Below are 21326 nucleotides of genomic sequence, written 5' to 3'. Positions count from 1 at the left end.
GTAATTAGATGTAAATTGCATGCATCAGCAGAAGGAAGCATGTGTTCTCATTTGGGAGGCTACACAGAAGATAAGGTAATTTGAAGATGTAGAGATATGTGAGCGTGTGTGTGAGAGTGAGAAGGTGAAGATAGAGCTCATTCTCAGTGAACCAAGTTCAGTTGATTTTCCAGTGGTTGGTTATGGTTGAATAATGTGGCAGTGAAGAGTTGGGATGCAATTGTCTTTATATGTGAGCTACTTTAAGGTCTATAAGCAGTGTAGCTGTGTCTGGTGTGATAGTTGAATGTATCAGAATAGTTTCTAAGAGGTTTCTTTGTTCTCTGTTTGATCTGCAGTGTTCAGAAGCTCAGCGAGTTTTTCTCAAGCGATGAGATAGGAGAAGAACAGGAGTCCAGAACGATGTTAACACCTGGCTCCAGCAATCACAACCAGAATAGATACCAGGCTGTGGTAAGTACATGCACAAATATAAACACAAACAAACATTTTCCTATGTAAGCTTAATTTAGGCAACAAATCAAAATCTCCCCTGCTGATGCATCCAGGCTGTCTCACTTTGCTTTGAATGTTTTTCTTTCCTCCACCTTATCGTCCTCCTGCATTCACCATTACCTTTTTGTCCTCTGTGCTGGATGTTATACAACCCTCCTCTAGTCATCCTCTAAATCCTTCCCTCCGTCTTCCTTCTCCTTTTCGTCCCGACGCCTCCAGCCCCTGAAGGTGGTGAATCGGAAGCGCCCCCCGAGGGACGACTGGGACAACTACAGCTCACAGGGGGAACACGAGGGTGATAGACATTCCCAGAATGTGGACCAAGACATCTGTATCAAGGTGAGGTGGAGAAGTGGAACTTGCCAGAAAACTAAAAGCAAAAGGCAACAGTAAGTTTGCTTTGCTCTAGACTGAAAGTGATGCGGTCGCTAATAAGATGAATTAACCCTCCAAGTTTGATCAGAGCTGAAGTAGTGGTGTGACAACACACAACATTTGACCTACATAGGCAGGGTAAATGGGGGAAAATAGATTTTCTCTCCAGGTTTTCACACAATCAGACGAGCTGACAGTTATGACCTTTACATGAGGCACAAAAACTGTTGATTGTGTTGTTTGTCAGATTTTATTATAGAGATAGAGATCTTACTGTTTTGTAAGTTGTCTTCCAATTATGTCAGTTTTTCTTTATGCCTCCAGTGATGCAACCACCAATCAAAGTATCCTGAATATTACTGGAGCATGCTATATCTCATCACTCTTTACGGGCATCTTCGAAGATTATATAATAAGTTCTTTCATAAACTAAAATTTGTCCAAACACAAATCTGCACAGTTTTCTGGGGGGAAAATAGTTTAAATGTTAAAGAGAGTGACTTGTGCTGTATCTGCTCCTCAGATAATTAGTGGTTATTTCACCTGGACCGACGGACCACCAACACTTTCTAATGTGGACATCAAGATCCCTTTTGGTGAGTGTTATGCAGCGTGAATGTACAATCTGCCTCTTCAGTTCCTTCAGTTTCTGTCTGTTATTGGCTTGTTCACTGACCGACTCTCTTCAATATCACATCTCTCAGGTAAGCTGACTATGATTGTGGGTCAGGTGGGTTGTGGAAAATCGTCTCTGTTGCTGGCGGCACTGGGAGAGATGCAGAGAATATCAGGATCAGTCATCTGGAACAGGTCAGCAACAAGTTCACTGATTATTTACTGATTGCCAAAATCTATCTGTGCCAATCAAGTCTGTATCAATGTAAAGCAATCCATCCCATGACTCTCATTTTATTATATACTCAGAATATAATGATAATAACTATACTATATAACTATACTTATTATTGAATAATAATATTAAATAATAGTATAATTAAAGCTCTTCTTCTTTTCCCCGATTGTAACACAGCTGCAAAAAAAATCATTCTCGAGTTATTCGTTGTTTGATCTGATTATAATCAAATCCACATCCATTCAATTAGAAAGCAGTAAAACCCATGTGCCCTCAGGGAAAGCTCTGTACTGTATGTTACACAGCTCATTATTGAAATGAAATTCAGTGTAAAGGTGAAAGGTTAATAGTTAGTGAATTGCTCCCTGCAGACCACTCTGCTCGATATCGCGGCAAGTTTCCCTCCCTCATCCTCAGCTGTGTGGCAGTCTGACTCGAGGTCTTTAACCCTCTCAGGTAATTGGTCTGTCAGGGACTGTTTCATACTTTTATTTATGTTTTTGCTCAGTGATAATTTCTTCGTCCCTGACAGGGAAGTGAAATTATTATCAAAATGAGCCCTGCGAGTTCCCCCTCATCATTTGTAGGTCAGTGAAGTACAGCTGATATTGCACCTTTTGTTTTTTATGGTTGGATGAACATGAAGATTAGCTGCACCACTAACAAAAAAAATGGATTCAGATGTGGAAACATCCCAACAGACTTCAGACTGCACATAGAGTAGATGTGCAATTACTAACATTTCACTGGTTGTAGTTTCCATCCTGAGGGTTGGGACCACCAAGGGTTCAAAGGATAACTCTCATGAGATGATTTACCAGATAAAAAAGCAGAAAAAACTACTTTTTGCTCCATAAAGTTTATTTGTTCCTTTACATGTCTTTTTTTCTCATTAATTACTGGACATACTGCTCTAAAATTTGATTCAAATAATTAATACAAAAACCAAATCTCTCTTTGGTTGACTGAGTTACAACATGCAGAAATATGCAAACTTGGACAATGGTTCATAAGCACCACACATATTGCTTCTCTTTAAGTGCTCTATACAGCAGTTTTAAGTTTTTAAGTTTTTTTAAGTTCTTGTTCTGCACTTACTTTGTGATGCCTTGAGAAACAATTTTGCTCAATAATGTAAAGTGATGTCATTGTAGTGGTTAACATTGTAAAAATCTCTGAAATTTCACATCACCGTGCTTTAGAAATATATGTAGATTCACACACAGACATGCTATGGAGTCAGACCAGCACAAATTGGAGCATGTTTCTTAGACTGGACATCAATTTTTTTTTAACCTCTGGAGTCCTTTTGAGAAAGTACTTATCTTGCTGGAGAATGTGGGTGACCAATTATAAGCTTTAGTAAAAGTAATCCCAGTGGATCTGGAATGGCAGCGCATGTTTCAAATAGCACCACTGAAACTGAATCCTAGTATCTCAGCAAATGCATTCTGGGCATCTTTAGGCTGTATCTGTTGCATCCAAATATCTTGTAACCTACCCAGGATAGCAATGCTATTAGTCTCCATTTGTAAACAAAGTTTAGTTCCCAATACATGATTGTCACAGTGCCCCTGGCAGCCCCCCCAATCTCCACAGACTTCTGTCTTGATGCCAGGGCAGTGCTGGCTTTCCCTCTGATACCCCCTTTCCGGGTGCTGACCCCTCTCACTGATCATGTGTCTCAGGGACAGATGAAGGAGCTCTCCTAAATTCAGAGGAGTTTGTTTGTATGTTTCCACCACTGTCTGTTGGTGTTATCGTCCTGTTTCAATCCAGAACATTTATATTCACACATCTGTGGACTGTTGTCTGGAGGGGAAAGGTGAAAAAATGAATTCTGAACAGCAGATGACAAGTCAAGAGAGGAAAAGTGAGGAAACTAGAACAGCGTGTGCCCGGCAGGAGGAAACAACATGACTAATCAAAAGAGTGAGCGTGCAAGCTTGTTAGATTTATGAAGACGACATCATCGACTTGTTTTATGGTGTCAGCTGTTAAGGGTCAGCTGATGGCGTTCCTGACTTAAGTGCTCTGCCTTTGTGCGTGTGTTATCATTTAATTGTGTATTCCAAACTGTTCTAGTTACCTGACAACTCAGACTCACCAGAAAGGTCATTTAGCAGTTGTTCTGGAGCTTTTGATCATAGTCAGTAATCTTCCTTGGAGCAGCTGACATATATATCGTCTTAAAATTCAAGACTGAAAGTTAGTTTTTGACATTGGAACCAGTAGTTGACCAGATAATCTCACCACAAGGTCCACTGGTCTGTCAGCTATTGTTTCCAAGATCAAGAAATAATAATAATAATTCAGTCTCATATTAAGAAAATGTCATCAGCATACCATCACTTCTGCTTCTGGCTACATTTTGGATGAAATCAAAGGGCTCTGTTTTTCTCTGAGCTGTGCTGGTTATTGTAGGAAATAATCAATACTGTGTTAAAACAGCATCACCCACAGGACCAAGTCTTTCTGCTCTCTCTTCACTGTGTTAGCTACTTGCTTTTAATAAAGTCTAGTGAGATTTTGATGAATTAAAATCCATTAGTGGACAGAATTACAGGTCACAAAGGCTGGCATCTTTCCCCGGTGGGTGATGCGTTCACTGACGCTGTATTTCACATATGCAATTTGTCATTTCCATTGGTGGGACCCCACCCCCCACACACACACACACACACACACTCATACTCTTCCTCACCCACGTGCTTCCTCTTGTTCACGTTGTCCTCCTTCTCTGCTCTCCCAATCCAAATATGGCACAGAGCAGGGAGAGTTTGGGATTTCTTAGCCATTAAAGCGGATTACTATTTGTATCTTGACCTCAGTTTCCAGTGGAAGCAGTGCAGGCTGGATATTGCACTGGATATCTTATGTTCACTAACATAATATCTTATATCCAGACTTTCAAAACTGGGAAGCACAGCCAGTTGGATGGTGAGGTCGACCTCATCACACCTCCTAAAATAACTAACTGCAACACATCTACTGGCTGACCCCTGTGTGGAGTGTAAAAGGACTTTTTTACTGTAGGGGATCAATAATGCAATTTGCTTGTAGACTGGTTTTAATTATTGATCTGAAGAAACAATAAAAGAGAATAAAAGTTGACAAATAGGAAATCATTTTCAGTCTGAGGGCAGACAGTGTGTTTATCAGGCGTGGTCATCACAATGTACACGCATCATTACTCGCCTTCATCATTAGTGAGAATTTTAGTTGTAATTATGGGTGTTTAAGTTTATTAAAGACAGTTTCAAACTGTGAGAAGACTTTGATGATTAGACTTGTCTTATACGACTCCCTAATGAATTTGCCTCTAAAATGACTGATTAAGTCCTTGAAGATGTTGATTGACATGAAGAGGAAATAACCCTTGATAATTCAGTCAGAGATGAAGGTTATGAGTCATCACCTCCTGATCCCTCCCTTCCTCCGGATGAAGATAATTAGCTGTCCATTCAAGTGTCTTTCAAGTGTCATAAAGTGATTAGGTCTGATGAGGTAATTTTCTGAGGGGGTGCTTTCTTTGTTAGTTGTTAGAAATTGCATAATTGAGGAAATCTCTGTCTGGTTACAAAAAGTCAACGTATTATTCAACATGACATATGACATATACTACAGTATATACTATAGAAACTATGCTCAAAGTGAAACTATCATGTAGTTTCACTTTGAGGATAGTTTCTATAGATTCTCTGTTATAATATTTGTTTTACGCGTGAACACAAATCTACTTCTAATGTTCTACGAAATGTCTTTAATGTCTTTAACACAGATGTAAGCTATGACATGAGAAATATTTTTAATATTTTAACTACTTTTTTTTGATTCAGGTACTATTTTAGAAGCGTACTCTTGTTATTTTTTCTCCTGTCATCTTTTTTATCAAACTTAAATCTTGAATTCATAAACAGACAGATCGACTATTTTCATCTTCATTGTAGCAAAATCAGACATGGCCAGTATCCCTGAAATATAGTGACACAGAGATATATAAACCAAACCTACTTAGTATTTCATTACATTTAATTAATTGGTCTTTTTTTTAATGTGATAATCTTTAGCTGACTGTGGCTATTGCTTTCTATACATGTTGTTATTTTCATTGATTATTTGATCAATTCATGTTTTTATATTATAATTTTTTGAAGTAGTTGTGAAAATCCACTTTATGAGATTTCAGCTGCTTGACTTCTCTCGTCATATCTGTTTTGTTTTCTTTGTATTCATAACTGGTATTCATTAGTATTACTAACCTTTTTTTCAAATGTGCTCCCCAAAAAGTACAAAATAGTAATTTGATTGAACAAAAAATGAACAAAATATTTATCATAAATGTGCAGCATTTCTACAGTAAATACAAAAATGTAAAGTGTGTAAAGCAGCCTGTTCAGTTTGTGTATTTTTCAATAGCTGGTATCTTAAATTGAGCCCTACACTGCCTGAATAGAATTGCTGTCACTGTTTACTTCTACTTCTCGTTCTTATTTTACAGCCAGTGACAGCAGCATTTACATGTATATGTGATGCATGTCAGACCTTCTTAAATGTCAGTCACCAGCTCATTTCCGAACAGCTGTGCTCTCTGCTGTTACGGCTGCCATTTAAAAGCTGCAAGAGTAAACTGGTGTAAATCAGTCCTCACTCTCTGGTTGTGCTTAGACATGGCTGGAGTCACCTTCTCAGGACGAGTGTGAGAGGTGTCAATTTATCAAACCTAAAAATACACGTCTGTGTCTACTGAGCATGTGCAAAGCCACAAACAGTCAATAAGATCTTAATGATTTTTGGGTTTAGGACTCAGCATGTGGATGTTTTTGTGAACGTGTGTGTGTTTCTGTGTGTATGTGTGTGTTACCTAATTTCACAAATCTCCCTTGACCTCTGGCAGTTTTCACTGATTTTTTTTAAATAATTGAATTGCTTTAATCCTGCAAATGACAAATCTCAATTACAGGTTTCTTACAGTTGGAACACTTCCACTAATATTTTTCCCTCTATTTTCTTACAGCCTGCCCATCCTGGAGTCTGAGGGAGATGAAAGGTATAAACATAAACCACATACATGCTTTGAGATCAATTTTGACCTCCAGAGGACAACAACCTAAAATATTTACAGCCAGGATTACTGGAACAGTTTCAAACCACAAATACTGTCTGCTGTTTACTGTTTTTGATGAGGGGAGATTTTTGACTCTTTCCTCTTAGTAAGCCCCCTGTTATAAATGAAGCTCTGCTGACAGTTCATAATTGTCACTGGTTTAGTGTACACAAATAGTGATGTTATTCTAGCATCTATTAGTAACTCAGCTGGGTTTCTCATTCACTGTTTTCACTTTGGAACACACACACACACACACACACACACACACACACACACACACACACACACACACACACACACACACACACACACACACACACACATACTCACACACATACAGATTAATCCACGTTACCCTGCTGTCGGCAACAATATATTAGACTATCTGACAGCTGGTGTTGTGTCACAGGCTGGTGTCCCTGTTTCTGTCTGGACAGTCACCAACAGAACTTTTCTTTGCTCCGTGTCTATTGATATCATAATGCTTTTGGGTTTGAGTGTTTTTGCAGATACAAGACATTTCTGCTCAATAACACATGTATGACAGACTGTAGTTGGAATAAAACATTACACCAGTCCTCACTGCCCTTCACTGGTCTCCGGTGAGTCTTAAAATTGATTTCAAGCTTTTACTGCTTGTATTAAAGCCTTGAATGGTTGGGCTCCTTCCTACAATATATCTGTGATCTGCTAACTCCCTGTGAGCCTGATCACTGCCTGAGATCCCTCAGCAAGGCCCTGCTAAGGGTTCAAAAATCTCAATTTGCCATTAACAATGGAGCTCCCTGAAGATCTCATGCAGACAAATTCTGTGTCCTCTTTTAAATCTCTTCTTAAGACTCATTTTTATGTTATGGCTTTTTTTTAAACTGATGGTATTTGCTGTAAATATTTAAATGATTTTTTACCTTGTTTTGGATGTGATTTACAATTGTATGTTTTTATTGTAAAGCTAAATGTAAAACAAAACAATAAAAATGGCATAAAGCACACAAAACTGAAGTATGACACAGGGTAAAAACATTTGAAGCAAACATAACAGACAATATTTCATTTGAAGTGGAAGCCTACTGCCTTAATAATTCCAAACTGATGTTGATCATCATTCACGATAAATCAATAAATTATTCAGCTACTTTACATCTACAGTTGTGGTCAAAAGTTTACATACACTTGTAAAGAACATAATGTCATGGCTGTCTTGAGTTTCCAATAATTTCTACAACTCTTATTTTTCTGTGATAGAGTGATTGGAACACAAACTTCTTTGTCACAAAAAAGATTCATGAAGTTTGGTTCTTTTATGAATTTATTATAGGTCGACTGAAAATGTGACCAAATCTGCTGGGTCAAAAATATACATACAGCAATGCTAATATTTGGTTACAAGTCCCTTGGCCATTTTCACTTCAATTAGGCGCTTTTGGTAGCCATCCACAAGCTTCTGGCAAGCTTCTGGTTGAATCTTTGACCACTCCTCTTGACAGAATCGGTGCAGTTCAGCAACATTTTTGTGGCTTTCTGACGTGGACTTGTTTCTTCAGCATTGCCCACATGTTCTCAATGGAGTTTAAGTCAGGACTTTGGGAAGGCCATTCTAAAACCTTAATTCTAGCCTGATTTAGCCATTTCATTACCACTTTTGATGTGTGTTTGGGGTCATTGTGCTGTTGGAACACCCAACTGTGCCCAAGACCCAACCTTCGGGCTGATGATTTTAGGTTATCTTGAAGAATTTGGAGGTAATCCTCCTTCTTCATTATCCCATTTACTCTCTGTAAAGCACCAGTTCCATTGGCAGCAGAACAGGCCCAGAGCATAACACTACCACCACCATGCTGGACGGTAGGCATGGTGTTCTTGGGGTTAAAGGCCTCACCTTTTCTCCTCCAAACATATTCCTGGGTGTTGTGGCCAAACAGCTCAATTTTTGTTTCATCTGACCACAGAACTTTCCTCCAGAGGGTCTTATCTGATCAGCAGCAAACTTCAGTCGAGCCTTAAGGTGCCTCTTCTGGAGCAAGGGCTTCCTTCTTGCACGGCAGCCTCTCAGTCCATGGCGATGTAAAACACGCTTGACTGTGGACACTGACACCTGTGTTCCAGCAGCTTCTAATGCATTGCAGACCTGCTTTTTGGGTTAGGGTTAGGGTTAGGGTTAGGGTTCTCGGTTGACTCTTGACCATCCTGACCAGTTTCCTCTCAGAAGCAGGTGATAGCTTGCGTTTTCTTCCTGATCGTGGCAGTGACACAACTGTGCCATGCACTTTATACTTACAAACAATTGTTTGCACAGTTGCTCTTGGGACCTGTAACTGCTTGAAATGGCAGCAAGTGACTTTCCTGACTTGTTCAACTCAATGATTCACTTTTTCAGATCCGTGCTGAGCTCCTTTGACTTTCCCATTGTAGCGTTTGTGACCAAGTTTAATGATTGTATCAAATGAGCCCTATTTAAATGGTCTCTGAGAAGTCAGCATCTGTAGTCAATCATAATCACTCACAAGAAGTTAAGAGGCCATGCCATGAAGCTAATTTAATTGACACAAGTTTCTACATAACCAAAATTGATAATTCAAGTTGCTGTATGTATATTTTTGACCCAGCAGATTTGGTCACATTTTCAGTAAACCTATAATAAATTCATAAAAGAACCAAACTTCATGAATCTTTTTTGTGACAAAGAAGTTTGTGTTCCAATCACTCTATCACAGAAAAATAAGAGTTGTAGAAATTATTGGAAACTCAAGACAGCCATGACATTATGTTCTTTACAAGTGTATGTAAACTTTTGACCACAACTGTACATGACTGCAATGTAGAAACAAATCCTCAGTTTGTGGAGATTTTTTTCTGGTGACTTAAGTATTTATGGATCTTGTTGTTCTGCGCCTGTCGTTGGCAGAAAACACCTTCAGTCAGGATCAGGATAGATACGGCTGCCAAGTCAGGAAGGAAGGATGGCACATGTTGCAAGTGTCACCTGAGTAACTTCCTCTAGTTCTTCTGGCTGAGTCCCTTCAGGTTGGAATGAGTTTGCCCTAAACTCTGTCAGCCAGTGAAGATGGAAGGAATCAATTCATGAACTTTTTTATATATACTTTTTCATTGCACTTCCATTTAGTCTGCTGGACAGATCAAATGAACAATGTTGAATTTAGATGGGCTCAGCAGTTTGTTTAATTTTATTCCACATGGTCTAAGTACCGGCACCTCACTATAAAACAGAAAATCAGATTTGTCATCAGATTTGTCTCTCTCTTCATTTGATGAGTCTGCAAGTTCCTCCCACATTCTGGTGCTAGAGATCCAGTATGTTAACATATTACATTTAGTGTGTGTGCCGGTTTCTCATTCCAAGCACACTGCCAGCCTTCACAGTTTACAGTGAGAGACAGACACTAGATTACGAAGATACCAGCGAACAGCAACACTCTTCTGACCAGCCTCAGACTTCATGTTGACATACTAAACTCAGCCTGAGAGATCAGATCCTCCAATAACTGAGTGCATCACAATTCAGAACAGTTAATGCTAATTTCCATATCAGCAAATTACAGGAAGACAAATTGGGGTGGGGTGAGGGAGTTATTTTGAGGCAGGATAAGATCACTGCTAATGATAGACATGTTCATGTAGGGCAGTGGTTAGCCTGCTTGTGTTTGGGCTGCTGAGCTGTGGCCTGGTTGCCATGGTGAGGGATGAGCATGTGCGTTAGTGTGTGTGTGTGTGTGTGTGTGTGTGTGTGTGTGTGTGTGTGTGTGTGTGTGTGTGTGTCTGTGTGTCTGTGTGTCTGTGTGTTTGTTTTCTGTTAATCATTACAGGAAAAAGGTGGAGTTGGTGATTGTCAGACAGTATTGCTTATCTAGTGTCTTGATGTTTTCTCCACAGTCCCACAGACAGAGATGCTGCGAGTGACGGAGATGTCAGGTGAGCTCTCACAACAGCATGCCATTCACCTTGCAGTTTCCATGGAGACATATCACCATTATCAGCAGAGGAGGACGAAAATTCTCATGGTTATCTAGAAACGCATTGAAGATAATAGAGAGTGAGATACTCCCTCAGACCATATATTGACCCCCAAACATCAGCTGCATATTGACTTTACAAATACACCTGGACCAGTTCTTACTGGACTGGATTTATTTTTATGCGTGGCCAGGCTGAAGAGTCACTGTGGTCCAGAGGTTAAAGGCAAGGCAAGGCAGCTTTATTTATATAGCACATTTCATACACAATGGCAACTCAATGTGCTTTACATAAAACAAGCATTTAACAATAAGAATTGGAAACAAAACATAAAAACGTGCAATTTGAGAAATAAAAATAAAACCCAAACATTAAAACAAACAATTAAACCCCTTCACCCCACTAATAGTAATAAGAAATATAAAAAATAAAAATATATATAAAAAACAAAGTGCAGAAAAATAGGAAGAATAGAGCATTAAATATAAGGTTGTAGCATAAAATAATGATTTGATTTGCTTTAAAATCATTAAAAGGACATAGAGTGCAAATGAAAGATTAAAATGTAAAGTGCTTTAGAAGAGCTCAATCGTAAGCACAGGAGAAGAGAAATGTTTTTAACCTGGATTTAAAATGTTCACAGTTGGGGCTGATTTCAGTTCTGCTGGTAATTTGTTCCAGTTGTGTGCAGCATAACAGCTAAAAGCTGCTTCACCATGTTTAGTTTGAACTCTGGGCTCCACTATCTGGCCTGAGTCTACTCTACTACTACTACTAACATGTCATTCATGTATTCTGGACCTAAACCATTCAGTTAAACAAGTTTGTAATCTTAACCCACATGTGTAAAACAACAACTTGCAACATACAAAGAAGATTATTTGTTTGTTTGACTCTCTGAATGCATTTTCCACCTCTGGTAGGAAGAGAGATGCTGTGGCCTACGCTTCCCAGAAGCCCTGGTTGTTGAATGCCACCTTGGTGGAGAACATCACATTTGAGATGCCTATGATCAAATCAAGGTAAGCTCAGTTGAAACCCTGCTGTGCTTCTCCACTGATGCCAATGTTGAGTAGGTTAATTAGAGAGTGCTGCAAGTAGTGGAAACAGATGTGTTTTTCATTTTATGCCTTTATCAGGGAGTTTAAAATAGAAGCTGAGATATATAGTTGTGGCAGCCAGGGTCTCCCAACCAGAAAAATGTGTAAAGTGCTCAGAGCAAATAGAGTTTGTAGTTAAGTTGTTTTGTCAACGCTAAGATAAGAGCAACTTACTGACACCTTTTCTTAAAGAGGACATTGGTTTTTGTGATTTTCAGCCATTTATATACTGTTATGATATTGGATATCTATGTTAAACAGAGTGAATATGTATAAAAAAGCTTCTTTGAAGTGAAGAGCCCAGTTATGATGACATCAAATTGTTCATGCTCACAAATGGCCATCTGTAATGTAGTCTTTGTTGCCATGGTTATGGGTCATTCATATACATACGCATATTTCTGATTGGTTTTGGGCTTGACAGATGGATTTGAGAAGTTTCCATTTTGAGTGAATAACAAAGTGAAATACAACTACTATTGTTTGTTCATGTATTCTGAAAGTGTGCCAAGGGGCAGCTTCTGATATTAACCAATCAGACCAGAGTGGGCTCATCTGGTGGGGTCCCTAGAGCGTCAGGAGCCAAAACAGGGTGTTTTAGTTAGAGAGCCAGTATAAGATAAATAAGCAGTTGTTCAAACTATAAATAGTACAGAAATACTCCAGTGGAGCTCCAGAATATACATTTAGTCATTAAAATGGGCATGATATGTCCCCTTTAATTATTGCAAATGATTTAATTGATTGCCATAACATAGCTCAAACTTGTAGGTAGTCTAGAGGAGTCCATTCAGTCTACCCTCATGTCAACAAAAATTACTTTCATGAAGATAGAGTTTACTGCAGGACTGCTTGGATTGAATTGGATTGTATTGATTTTAGCTTGGTGTAGCTGGTTATTAGTCATGGATTTGTTCAGACCATGCTGAACTAGACTTTTTAGGTTTCTCTGGATTTCTTGATATATATACATTTACAACAAACAGAAAAATCCCTTCACATTTGTATTAGTAACCACTGTGTATGAGCTGCAGTGTGTGCATTAATTATTCAACTATTGAACTCAGTATCACATAATTATAATAAACTAGCTGCATGTTCTTTTTTAATAAGACATGCATAAGACATTGTTAGAGAGTAATCAACGTTTTCTCGAGCCAAGCTGTGAAACCAAAACGGAGACAATTACCCTCTCTTCCCCTGAGGCCATTGAGGAAAATTGGACGTGCCTGATTAAGTCAACAGTTTGAGTCCAGTACGAGAAGCCAGGTTGTGACATTTTAAATGAACTGCTTTGACATTAAGGCACCTCGAGGCAGGATTCGTCTCTTCGTCTCTAAATGTGTGCAGTTCCCTCTTCTGTTGCAGTGCAGTGTGTCCACAGCTTCAACTTCACTTCACTCCTGACAAAGTGACACCCTGGTTTTGTCTGCGTGGGCACAATCAAAACACACACACACACACACACACACACACACACACACACACACACACACACACACACACACACACACACACACACACACACACACACACACACATATTCTCTTTTACTGCAGATACTCAAAGTCAACTGCACACAGTCGTAATTTTCCTCACAATGATGAAAGGTCTGCTGCTTGCATTTATGGTAACAACCATGGGCTCTCTGAGTCTAATGGAGTGCTGTGCTTTGTTGCTGTGGAGATGTTCTATATAAGATAGAGCTGTTTACCCACACTGTGCGGCCTCGTCTCTGTCTCTTCTATCTTTCTCTTTATTCACCGACCACTCATTCCTCCCAACACCCTGCCTGACTGTCCTTTTGCAGGCAAAATCCAGTGTTCCAATCTGAAGTGTTTTCAGACATTAAAAGCCCACAGCTATGCTACTGGCTATGTCAGGCTGTAATGCATATTATGAAGAAAACCAAACTGGTGTACTAGTTCAGCTGAATTTTCCTCTCTGTATTCTGTTTTTGATGTGAGTCTCTGTTGAAAAATCTTTCAAGACCACAGAGGCTACTTTTCCCCTTTTAATTGTAAATCTTCATGGTAACGTTCAGAGACTTTTACGGGTCGACTTATCAGCCAATTGATGCTCAGGACCTTTGGTGTACAATCACAGAGAATTGATGGATTAGTCAAATTAATTAAGTTTCTACAATATTAGCCGGTTAACAATGAGCAGGGTTATCCTCCATTAAGGCTAGTATCAGCAGTTGCTCCCTGTCCTCATCAGTTTCCTGCCTCTGTCTTGTCCCCGCCAGGTACAAAGCTGTCATCGAAGCCTGCTCTCTTCAGCCTGACATTGACATCCTTCCACAGGGGGACCAGACAGAGATCGGGGAGCGGGTCAGTATCACAATACAATTTTGAATTCTTTTTGTTTCCTCTGTTGCTCTTATATTTGTTTCCACGTCTGGCCATATTTGCTGCTGTTGTGAAGTATGATCCTGAATGGCAGGATCATTTGTCATTGTTACTGTGCAGTGAGGATTTGAGATGTGTGTGTGTGTGTGTGTGTGTGTGTGTGTGTGTGTGTGTGAGTAGGGAGTTGGATTGACCTTGTTCAGCCAGAGCACCAGTAATGCAGGAAATAAAATGTGAATCTCTTCTATTACACTAGGGGAGAGCACCACGTGCATGTAAGGATATAGTGATGTTAGTCATTCCTGTTAGTAGTGGAAGCTTGTAGTAATGTTTTATTTACACCTCCTCTGATGCAGGGCATCATTCTCTCAGGTGGACAGAAACAGCGCATCAGTGTGGCCAGAGCCTTGTACCAGCAGACCAGTGTGGTTTTTCTGGTGAGTCCGTGAACAAACATCTTCGATTGAAAGAGTGACGTCAGTGAGTGGATCGTGCCTTTAGTTTTCTGTATCAGTGTTCACAGTGAAGCTGCGTTTCTGAAGCCTCAGCTGAAGACTCAGATGTGAATCTATTTCTGATGCCTTCCTACATGAGCAGCACACTTTCTTAAGCTCAGCTGCAGGGCTGAGAAGCTAAATGTAGCTTTCCTTCAGTTTGAAAATGCCAGTTCCTGATGGATTTTATTGCCTGTCAATTAATGATTTATAATTTTATAATAAATGCATGTAACTCATGTTTTGGAAATTTTGGAGGGAAGTAAAAGCTGAAGTGCTCTCTTTGAACAGTTATGATTTAGACCCTGTTTGTACCTGGGATTAACATGCGTCTCTGGTGATCCAATCACAAATAGACGGAAATAGTTTCATTACTGTTTACACCTGTTCTCTATTATGCATCTCAAGCTGACCACTTGTGTCTACCAAACATTGCTGCCTACATCACTTCCACAAGAAGGTCGAAGAACCCCGCTCACAGTGTTAACATGGGCTAAAGACCTAAAAGCTGAGACAATAAGTTTCAATATACAAGTACAGGCTTTTCCAGCTATTCACATTACTCCAACTATGTACATCTGTGCTCCTCTCCATTTTTCAACTGTTGTTGTGCTTTTACCAAAACAAATGCCACATCCTGCACTGATTAAATATTGTACCACATTACAAAAGATATGTGGTCAAATGCAATCCTAACCCTAACCCTAATCCAATTTGGCAAGTGGTATGATCGGATCACAATGCATCTTGGTGGTTGTCACCCCTTTGATGCAATTTGGCAGCTGAAATACAAAAAGTCTGTTTATATCTTTTTTTAGGATGACCCATTCTCTGCCTTAGACATCCACCTGAGTGACCACCTGATGCAGGACGGCATCCTCAAGCTCCTGAGAGAGGAGAAGAGAACGGTGGTGTTGGTCACACACAAACTTCAGTATCTACCACATGCAGACTGGGTATGTTCAGCCAGAGTAATTGTAAATTTGTAAAGCTGTTATTTTATTTATGATACAATCACTTTTCTGTCTCATTTGGGATGCAGAGAGTTTCTCTCAGGAAGATCCCAGAGCACATTAAGATTGGTTTACATTCTCTGCTGATAACAAGAATTGCATTTGTTCCTTGTCTTTGTGTCTGTGATTTTGTTTGTTATCAGATTATTGCCATGAAGGATGGCACCATTCAGACTGAGGGGACTCTGAAGGACATCTCGAACTCTGAGCCCGAGCTATTTGAGCAGTGGAAAATTCTGATGCACAGACAGGACCAGGAGTTTGAGACGGTGATTCATGAGTGAACACTCAAAGTGCTGATTAATCCTTAATGAGTTTAAATCAGTATTTAATAACATTTGCTTTTGGTAATTGTAGGGTTTTATGTGCACTGTCTAGCACTGCCTGGGAGCAATATTTGATTGCCTGGGTGTTTTTAAAGATTTTTTCGGCACAGACGCCTTTATTTAACAGTAGTCAGACAGGAAACAGGAGAGAGAGGGGCAAAGGACCTCCGGTTGGGATTCAAACCGGGGTCGACTGCGTAACCACTCGACCACCGGCGCGTCCTGTTTGGGTGTTTTTTAATATCCAGATTGTAAATCTTAATATTCTGGTGGGAATAAATGTGTTTTTCATCATTATCATCATCACCTCTCCTCCAGGAGACGGTTGCCGCCAGTTTGACAGATCTGGAGAGGAAAAACCTGCGGAGGGCCATGTATTCTAGAGAGGCCGTCGGGACCGAAGACGATGAAGAAGGTGAGAGGTCACATGACTGCTGCCATGACAACAGGAAAACAGCAGCTTGATTACACTTTGAGATGATCCACTGAATCACTTCACTGATTTGAACCTGATTAAAATGTATATGTGTGTGTATCCTGGTAATGATAAACGCAGAGTATCATTTCCCTTTTCCTTGTGTTCTCTTTTCATGGAGATGCAATGAGTATACAACCTGTTTTGGTTTTTAAAAGTTTCGGTGGTGTTTTGTGATTAATGTTTGAAATGTGTTGGTGTGCAGTTGTTGTCGCATCAATTTCACTATGACATGAATATCTACAACATGAGATTTACAGAAATTGTGTTGGATTGATATACAACTCATTTTATTCTTACCCCTTGTGCTAATATAATTCAAACATTGCTTCGGACACCTTGCTCTTCTCTCTGAGTCTGGTGTTTTGTGTCTTGGGTTCTCTTAGGAACTGTTTATGACACAGCCTTCTCTCCTCCAGCCTGTTGTGAAATATTCAATCTGACCATTTCTCTGTGTGTGTCTACTGCTGTGAAATATGCGACTGTAGAGGAAGGTATTAAGGTGCAGTGGCTGTACTCTTTATCTGTGTTCTGTGTTGTCTCCCGTGTGCTGGTGGCACGCCTGAGTGGACTTGTGCGATGGCTCCAGCATCAGGTCTTGCCCTCATGTTCGATCGAGCAGGTGTGGCCATAAAGCATGGTTTGAGAAACAAACTAAACAAAACAAAGCAAAAGAAAACGTTTGTGGCATTGTGACGCTGCAAGCAAATTGCAGCTGTGTGAGCTTCTCCCATCATCATAGAGTCTCATCATCAAGTAGTATTTTCTTTCTCTCGCTTTTTTCCCCCCAAACATTTGTCAATGTTGCTCTTCAAAACCCGCCAGCATGATGATAGATGGTGGTATCTGCGATCCGTTCAGCCCTGCCAGTCATGCTGACCTTTTCTTTTCCTCCACAACTCTCCTGCTTCCTCTCTGCCTCCAGCTTGTCTAAACCTCACACATGCAGCCTCATGCTCCAAAGCTTGCTGCATGATGTGATGTGATATATTTACATCAGGGGTGAGGAGGTTGTTAAAATTAGCTCCTCACCTCCAGTCAGTGTGTCATGCTGTGGCTATCTCTGAAAAACACTGCATTCATGGGAATGAGCATCTGCCTGATGTCATAGAGCATGAATGAATATGGATACTGAAAACTGTAGCATACTCCGTCTCTGGTTTCTCCTCTTCTTTGGCCCCTATCTCCTCTCTTTGTTAGCACTTGTTCTCCAGAGAGACACAGGAGAGAACAAGCTGAGAAAATGATTAACTATCTATATTAAATATCTAGAAAGTAGGAGGAACGTTAGAAATAGAGAGCATATGAACCCCACCACAGCAGAGGAGACCACAGTTAAAAAAAAAATTTCGGTTTATTTTTGCCTCTCAAATAAATCAAAACTTATACTGGTCAAATCTCACATTTGGCCAAAAACTAAACTGAGCCTCTTATACATTTTAACTTGTCTCCATCTTGACTTCAGAGGAATCTGTGGAGAGCGACGATGATGATAACCTGTCACTGGTAATGCGTCAGCGAGCCACCATCCCCTGGCGCTCCTGTGGCACCTACCTGTCCTCTGCCGGGCTCCTGCTCCTCATCTTGCTCCTCATATCACAGCTCCTCAAACATTCCCTCATGGTCGCCATCGACTACTGGCTGGCGCACTGGACGTCACACGTCATCACGGCCAAGATAGAGGCATCGGCTCGCAACTGTACGGTTGTTCAGGTGAGAGGCTGAAGGGGAGAGATGGTCAAAAATATCCTTTCTGCATTAAGCAGCAGTTTTTAGAGTCATAAAGTCTTTCTGCTTGATACATGTAGTGAGGAATATATCATAATCAGATGCTGAATTAGATATATTTGTATTAATATAATATTCAAACGATTGGTTTATCTGTCTGTTGATCAACAAAATAAACAAAATAACTGGCAACTGCTGGTCTCAATAGAAAACTGTTAATCATATCATCATATGTATTTTTTTGTAAAGTGAAATTACATAATAATTTACTCAGTAATTCTGCAGTGTGTCTCAGTTATGTAGAGCTGACCTAAAACACAGACACTGCCAGCTCCAGATGGAGCCTTCACTAACACAGCCTGAAGCAACTGTGTCTCAGCTGCATTTACATATTACGTCATCATCAGAATGGAAAAATACATTTATGAAATAATATTTGAGGTTTGCAATAATGCAGTGATTTTTTCAGTTGGTCTAACAGACTGCATAGATTACATAAATAAACAAATTCTGATCCTTTTAAGTCCAAGAGTGAAAACATCACAACTTGTTATCGATGTGAGTATGAAAGAGAGGCCATTTGACACCTACATTATACTTATTCAACTTTTGATTGGGTTTAAGCATGTTTTTTTCAGTGGCTTCCTCACAAATATAGCCCCAGTTGGCACACACACACACACACACACACACACACACACACACACTCTGGCATTGCAGTCCACAGGTCACATTTCACACAGTCATGCGGCTAAAGACAGAGTCAGCTGGGCTTTGAGGACAGCAATTTTAAAAGACACTGCGTCCTCCTGTCGTCTCATCCTCACTTCTTTCTTTCCTGTCACACACATGGACAAAGACTGCATGTGCAGATAAACTGTCGTTTAAATGCTGAGGACATGTTGTTTGGCTAAGCTTCACTGTGTCTTTGCTAAGTGTATCTTATCTACAGTCTGTCGTGGACTAATCCACGTGGGGACACTCTGAAGTCCTGTTCCACTATCAAACACAAACTCTGGCACATTACTTCCACTTCACATAGCTGTCAGGCTGCTGTCCAACAGCACAGACAGCAGTTTACACTAAACAAAGGCCCTCACAAGTGATTAATAATCTTTCTGTATAGGATTACAGTGGAAATTCTTGATGTTTCTAGTGCGGGTTAAGGGAGTGTCTTATCATTGAAATTCTGTTTTTACAGGTCAAGTTATAAGTGGTTAATTCTATTATGTGTCTCTATTTGAAGTTTAACAGAGTCCATATATTGAAAGACCTGCCATTTAAAGGAATGATAGCAGATAGTTACTGAAGTTGAGGTCATTATTATGTTGTCAACATTATTTTAAATATGAGCAGTAGTATTATTATTACTATAATTATAACAAAAGTGTTTGCATCATTATTCCCATGGTATGATATCACAAGTGTAATGCTAGAATTCATTAAATGAAATCATTGATTTAGTAACTAAATTCAAAAAACATATTTTGAATAGATTTTTTTTCCTATTAATCCAAATTGGATTATCAATCTGAGTTCACAAAGTGATATTTCAAGCAGATAAGTAACTGAAAACATTAACATAAAATATCTTTCAAATCATATCAAATGCATCATAGAAAATGAAGGAGTAATGTGGGAAGAAAGATAATCCTTGCGTATAATGTATAATCACAAAAAATGATTAAAATAAAATTGAAAAGTTTGAGACAGTGCAGAGTGAAGAGGAAAATAAATTGAATAGAAAATAGAGAAGTTCAGGGCAGGTTGCTACAGCATCTCTGAGCTTTTTTTTCTTGTTGTCAGCTCTGAAGGCTTCACTGGCTTTTGTCACATTAGACAGCTAATTTCTAACCAGCCTCAGAGTTTAATTATGCTTATAATTGATGTACAAGCAAACTGACTGACGGAAATGCCCCACTCTCTTTAAAACACACACATATGCAAGCATGCATGCACGCACGCACACACACACACACACACACACACACACACACACACACACACACACACACACACCCACACAGTTGCAGCCTTATCTTTAATAACCCTGTCTCTCTCTATTTCTGTAGGACTGTGGCTTTAGTCACTCTTGGTATCTGCTGGTGTTCAGTGTGCTGTGCTGCCTGGGCATCGTCCTCTGTCTGGCCACCTCTGTGGCTGTGGAGTGGACGGGCCTCAGCGTGGCCAAAGAGCTCCACCACAACCTGCTCAACAAGATCATCCTGGCTCCCATGCGGTACGAATGTGTGTGTCAGTGTGTGTGCTGCAGCTTTGCCTCATGATGTGTGACAGGGATGGAGAGAGATACTCTGTGTGTGTTTGTATGTGTGAAAGAACACATCATTTAAAATAGGAATTACGCTCAAAAGCACTTTTTCTCGCCCCATTACTCTGAGCACCATCTGCTTTACTTACACAAAACCCAGGGGACATCACTTACATAAAGAAAGTCACATGACACACCTGCATGCAGCATATACACTAACACACACACAGCTGGATAAACTGATATATTTCACATGAAAGGCTTTGAACTGAACCAGCTGCTGAATATCATCATCACGTTATGGAAATCTTAAAAAAATAAAGCAAGTGAAGTATTACAATGCATGTGCACTTAAATCTGTCCAGATTTTGTACATTTTGTTAGAAGTTTACTAGCTTTTAAACACATTTTTTTTCTTCATCTTTCCAGGCTGTTTGAGACGACGCCGCTCGGCAGCATCCTCAACAGGTTCTCTACTGACATGAACACAATTGACCAGCACATCCCGACCACGCTGGAGTGCCTCTCCCGCTCCACCCTGCTGTGTGTGTCCGCCCTGGGTGTCATCTCCTATGTGACCCCTGTCTTCCTCATCGCCCTGCTACCGCTGGCTGTCGCCTGCTACTTCATCCAGAAATACTTTCGAGTGGCCTCCAGGTGAGTCTGACAGGAGGAAGGGAGTAAATATCACAGATGAGCAGGTTTTCATCAACGTTTGTTGCTCGGTGTTGTTACTGAATGTGTTACCAGCTCAAGGAGGAATTT

At 40.0% G+C, this 21326-nt stretch overlaps 1 protein-coding gene across 3 annotated transcripts in view; it reads left to right on the top strand.

The window, feature by feature from the left end:
* The window catches only part of abcc8 (ATP-binding cassette, sub-family C (CFTR/MRP), member 8), a 58964-nt gene that overhangs the window by 28596 nt on the left and 9042 nt on the right, over positions 1 to 21326 (top strand). The window contains exons 14-29 of one of the 3 annotated variants that reach the window (XM_053319763.1): positions 339 to 453; positions 715 to 834; positions 1394 to 1466; positions 1575 to 1680; positions 6741 to 6773; positions 10215 to 10220; positions 10737 to 10763; positions 11729 to 11827; positions 14154 to 14238; positions 14613 to 14693; positions 15569 to 15706; positions 15907 to 16032; positions 16408 to 16504; positions 18030 to 18277; positions 20365 to 20531; positions 20991 to 21218. In XM_053319763.1, the coding sequence (XP_053175738.1) occupies positions 339 to 453; positions 715 to 834; positions 1394 to 1466; positions 1575 to 1680; positions 6741 to 6773; positions 10215 to 10220; positions 10737 to 10763; positions 11729 to 11827; positions 14154 to 14238; positions 14613 to 14693; positions 15569 to 15706; positions 15907 to 16032; positions 16408 to 16504; positions 18030 to 18277; positions 20365 to 20531; positions 20991 to 21218 (1749 nt within the window). Of the gene's footprint in view, positions 1 to 338; positions 454 to 657; positions 835 to 1393; positions 1467 to 1574; positions 1681 to 6740; positions 6774 to 10214; positions 10221 to 10724; positions 10764 to 11728; positions 11828 to 14153; positions 14239 to 14612; positions 14694 to 15568; positions 15707 to 15906; positions 16033 to 16407; positions 16505 to 17116; positions 17187 to 18029; positions 18278 to 20364; positions 20532 to 20990; positions 21219 to 21326 lie in introns of all 3 variants that reach the window. The other 2 variants (XM_053319761.1, XM_053319762.1) reach the window with 2 other exon arrangements.

Source organism: Scomber japonicus, chromosome 5 (assembly GCF_027409825.1).
Source record: "Scomber japonicus isolate fScoJap1 chromosome 5, fScoJap1.pri, whole genome shotgun sequence".
NCBI classification, from domain to species: Eukaryota; Metazoa; Chordata; class Actinopteri; order Scombriformes; family Scombridae; genus Scomber; species Scomber japonicus.
Note: the sequence above shows the minus strand (reverse complement) of the source record. Positions and strands in the feature narration are given on the sequence as shown.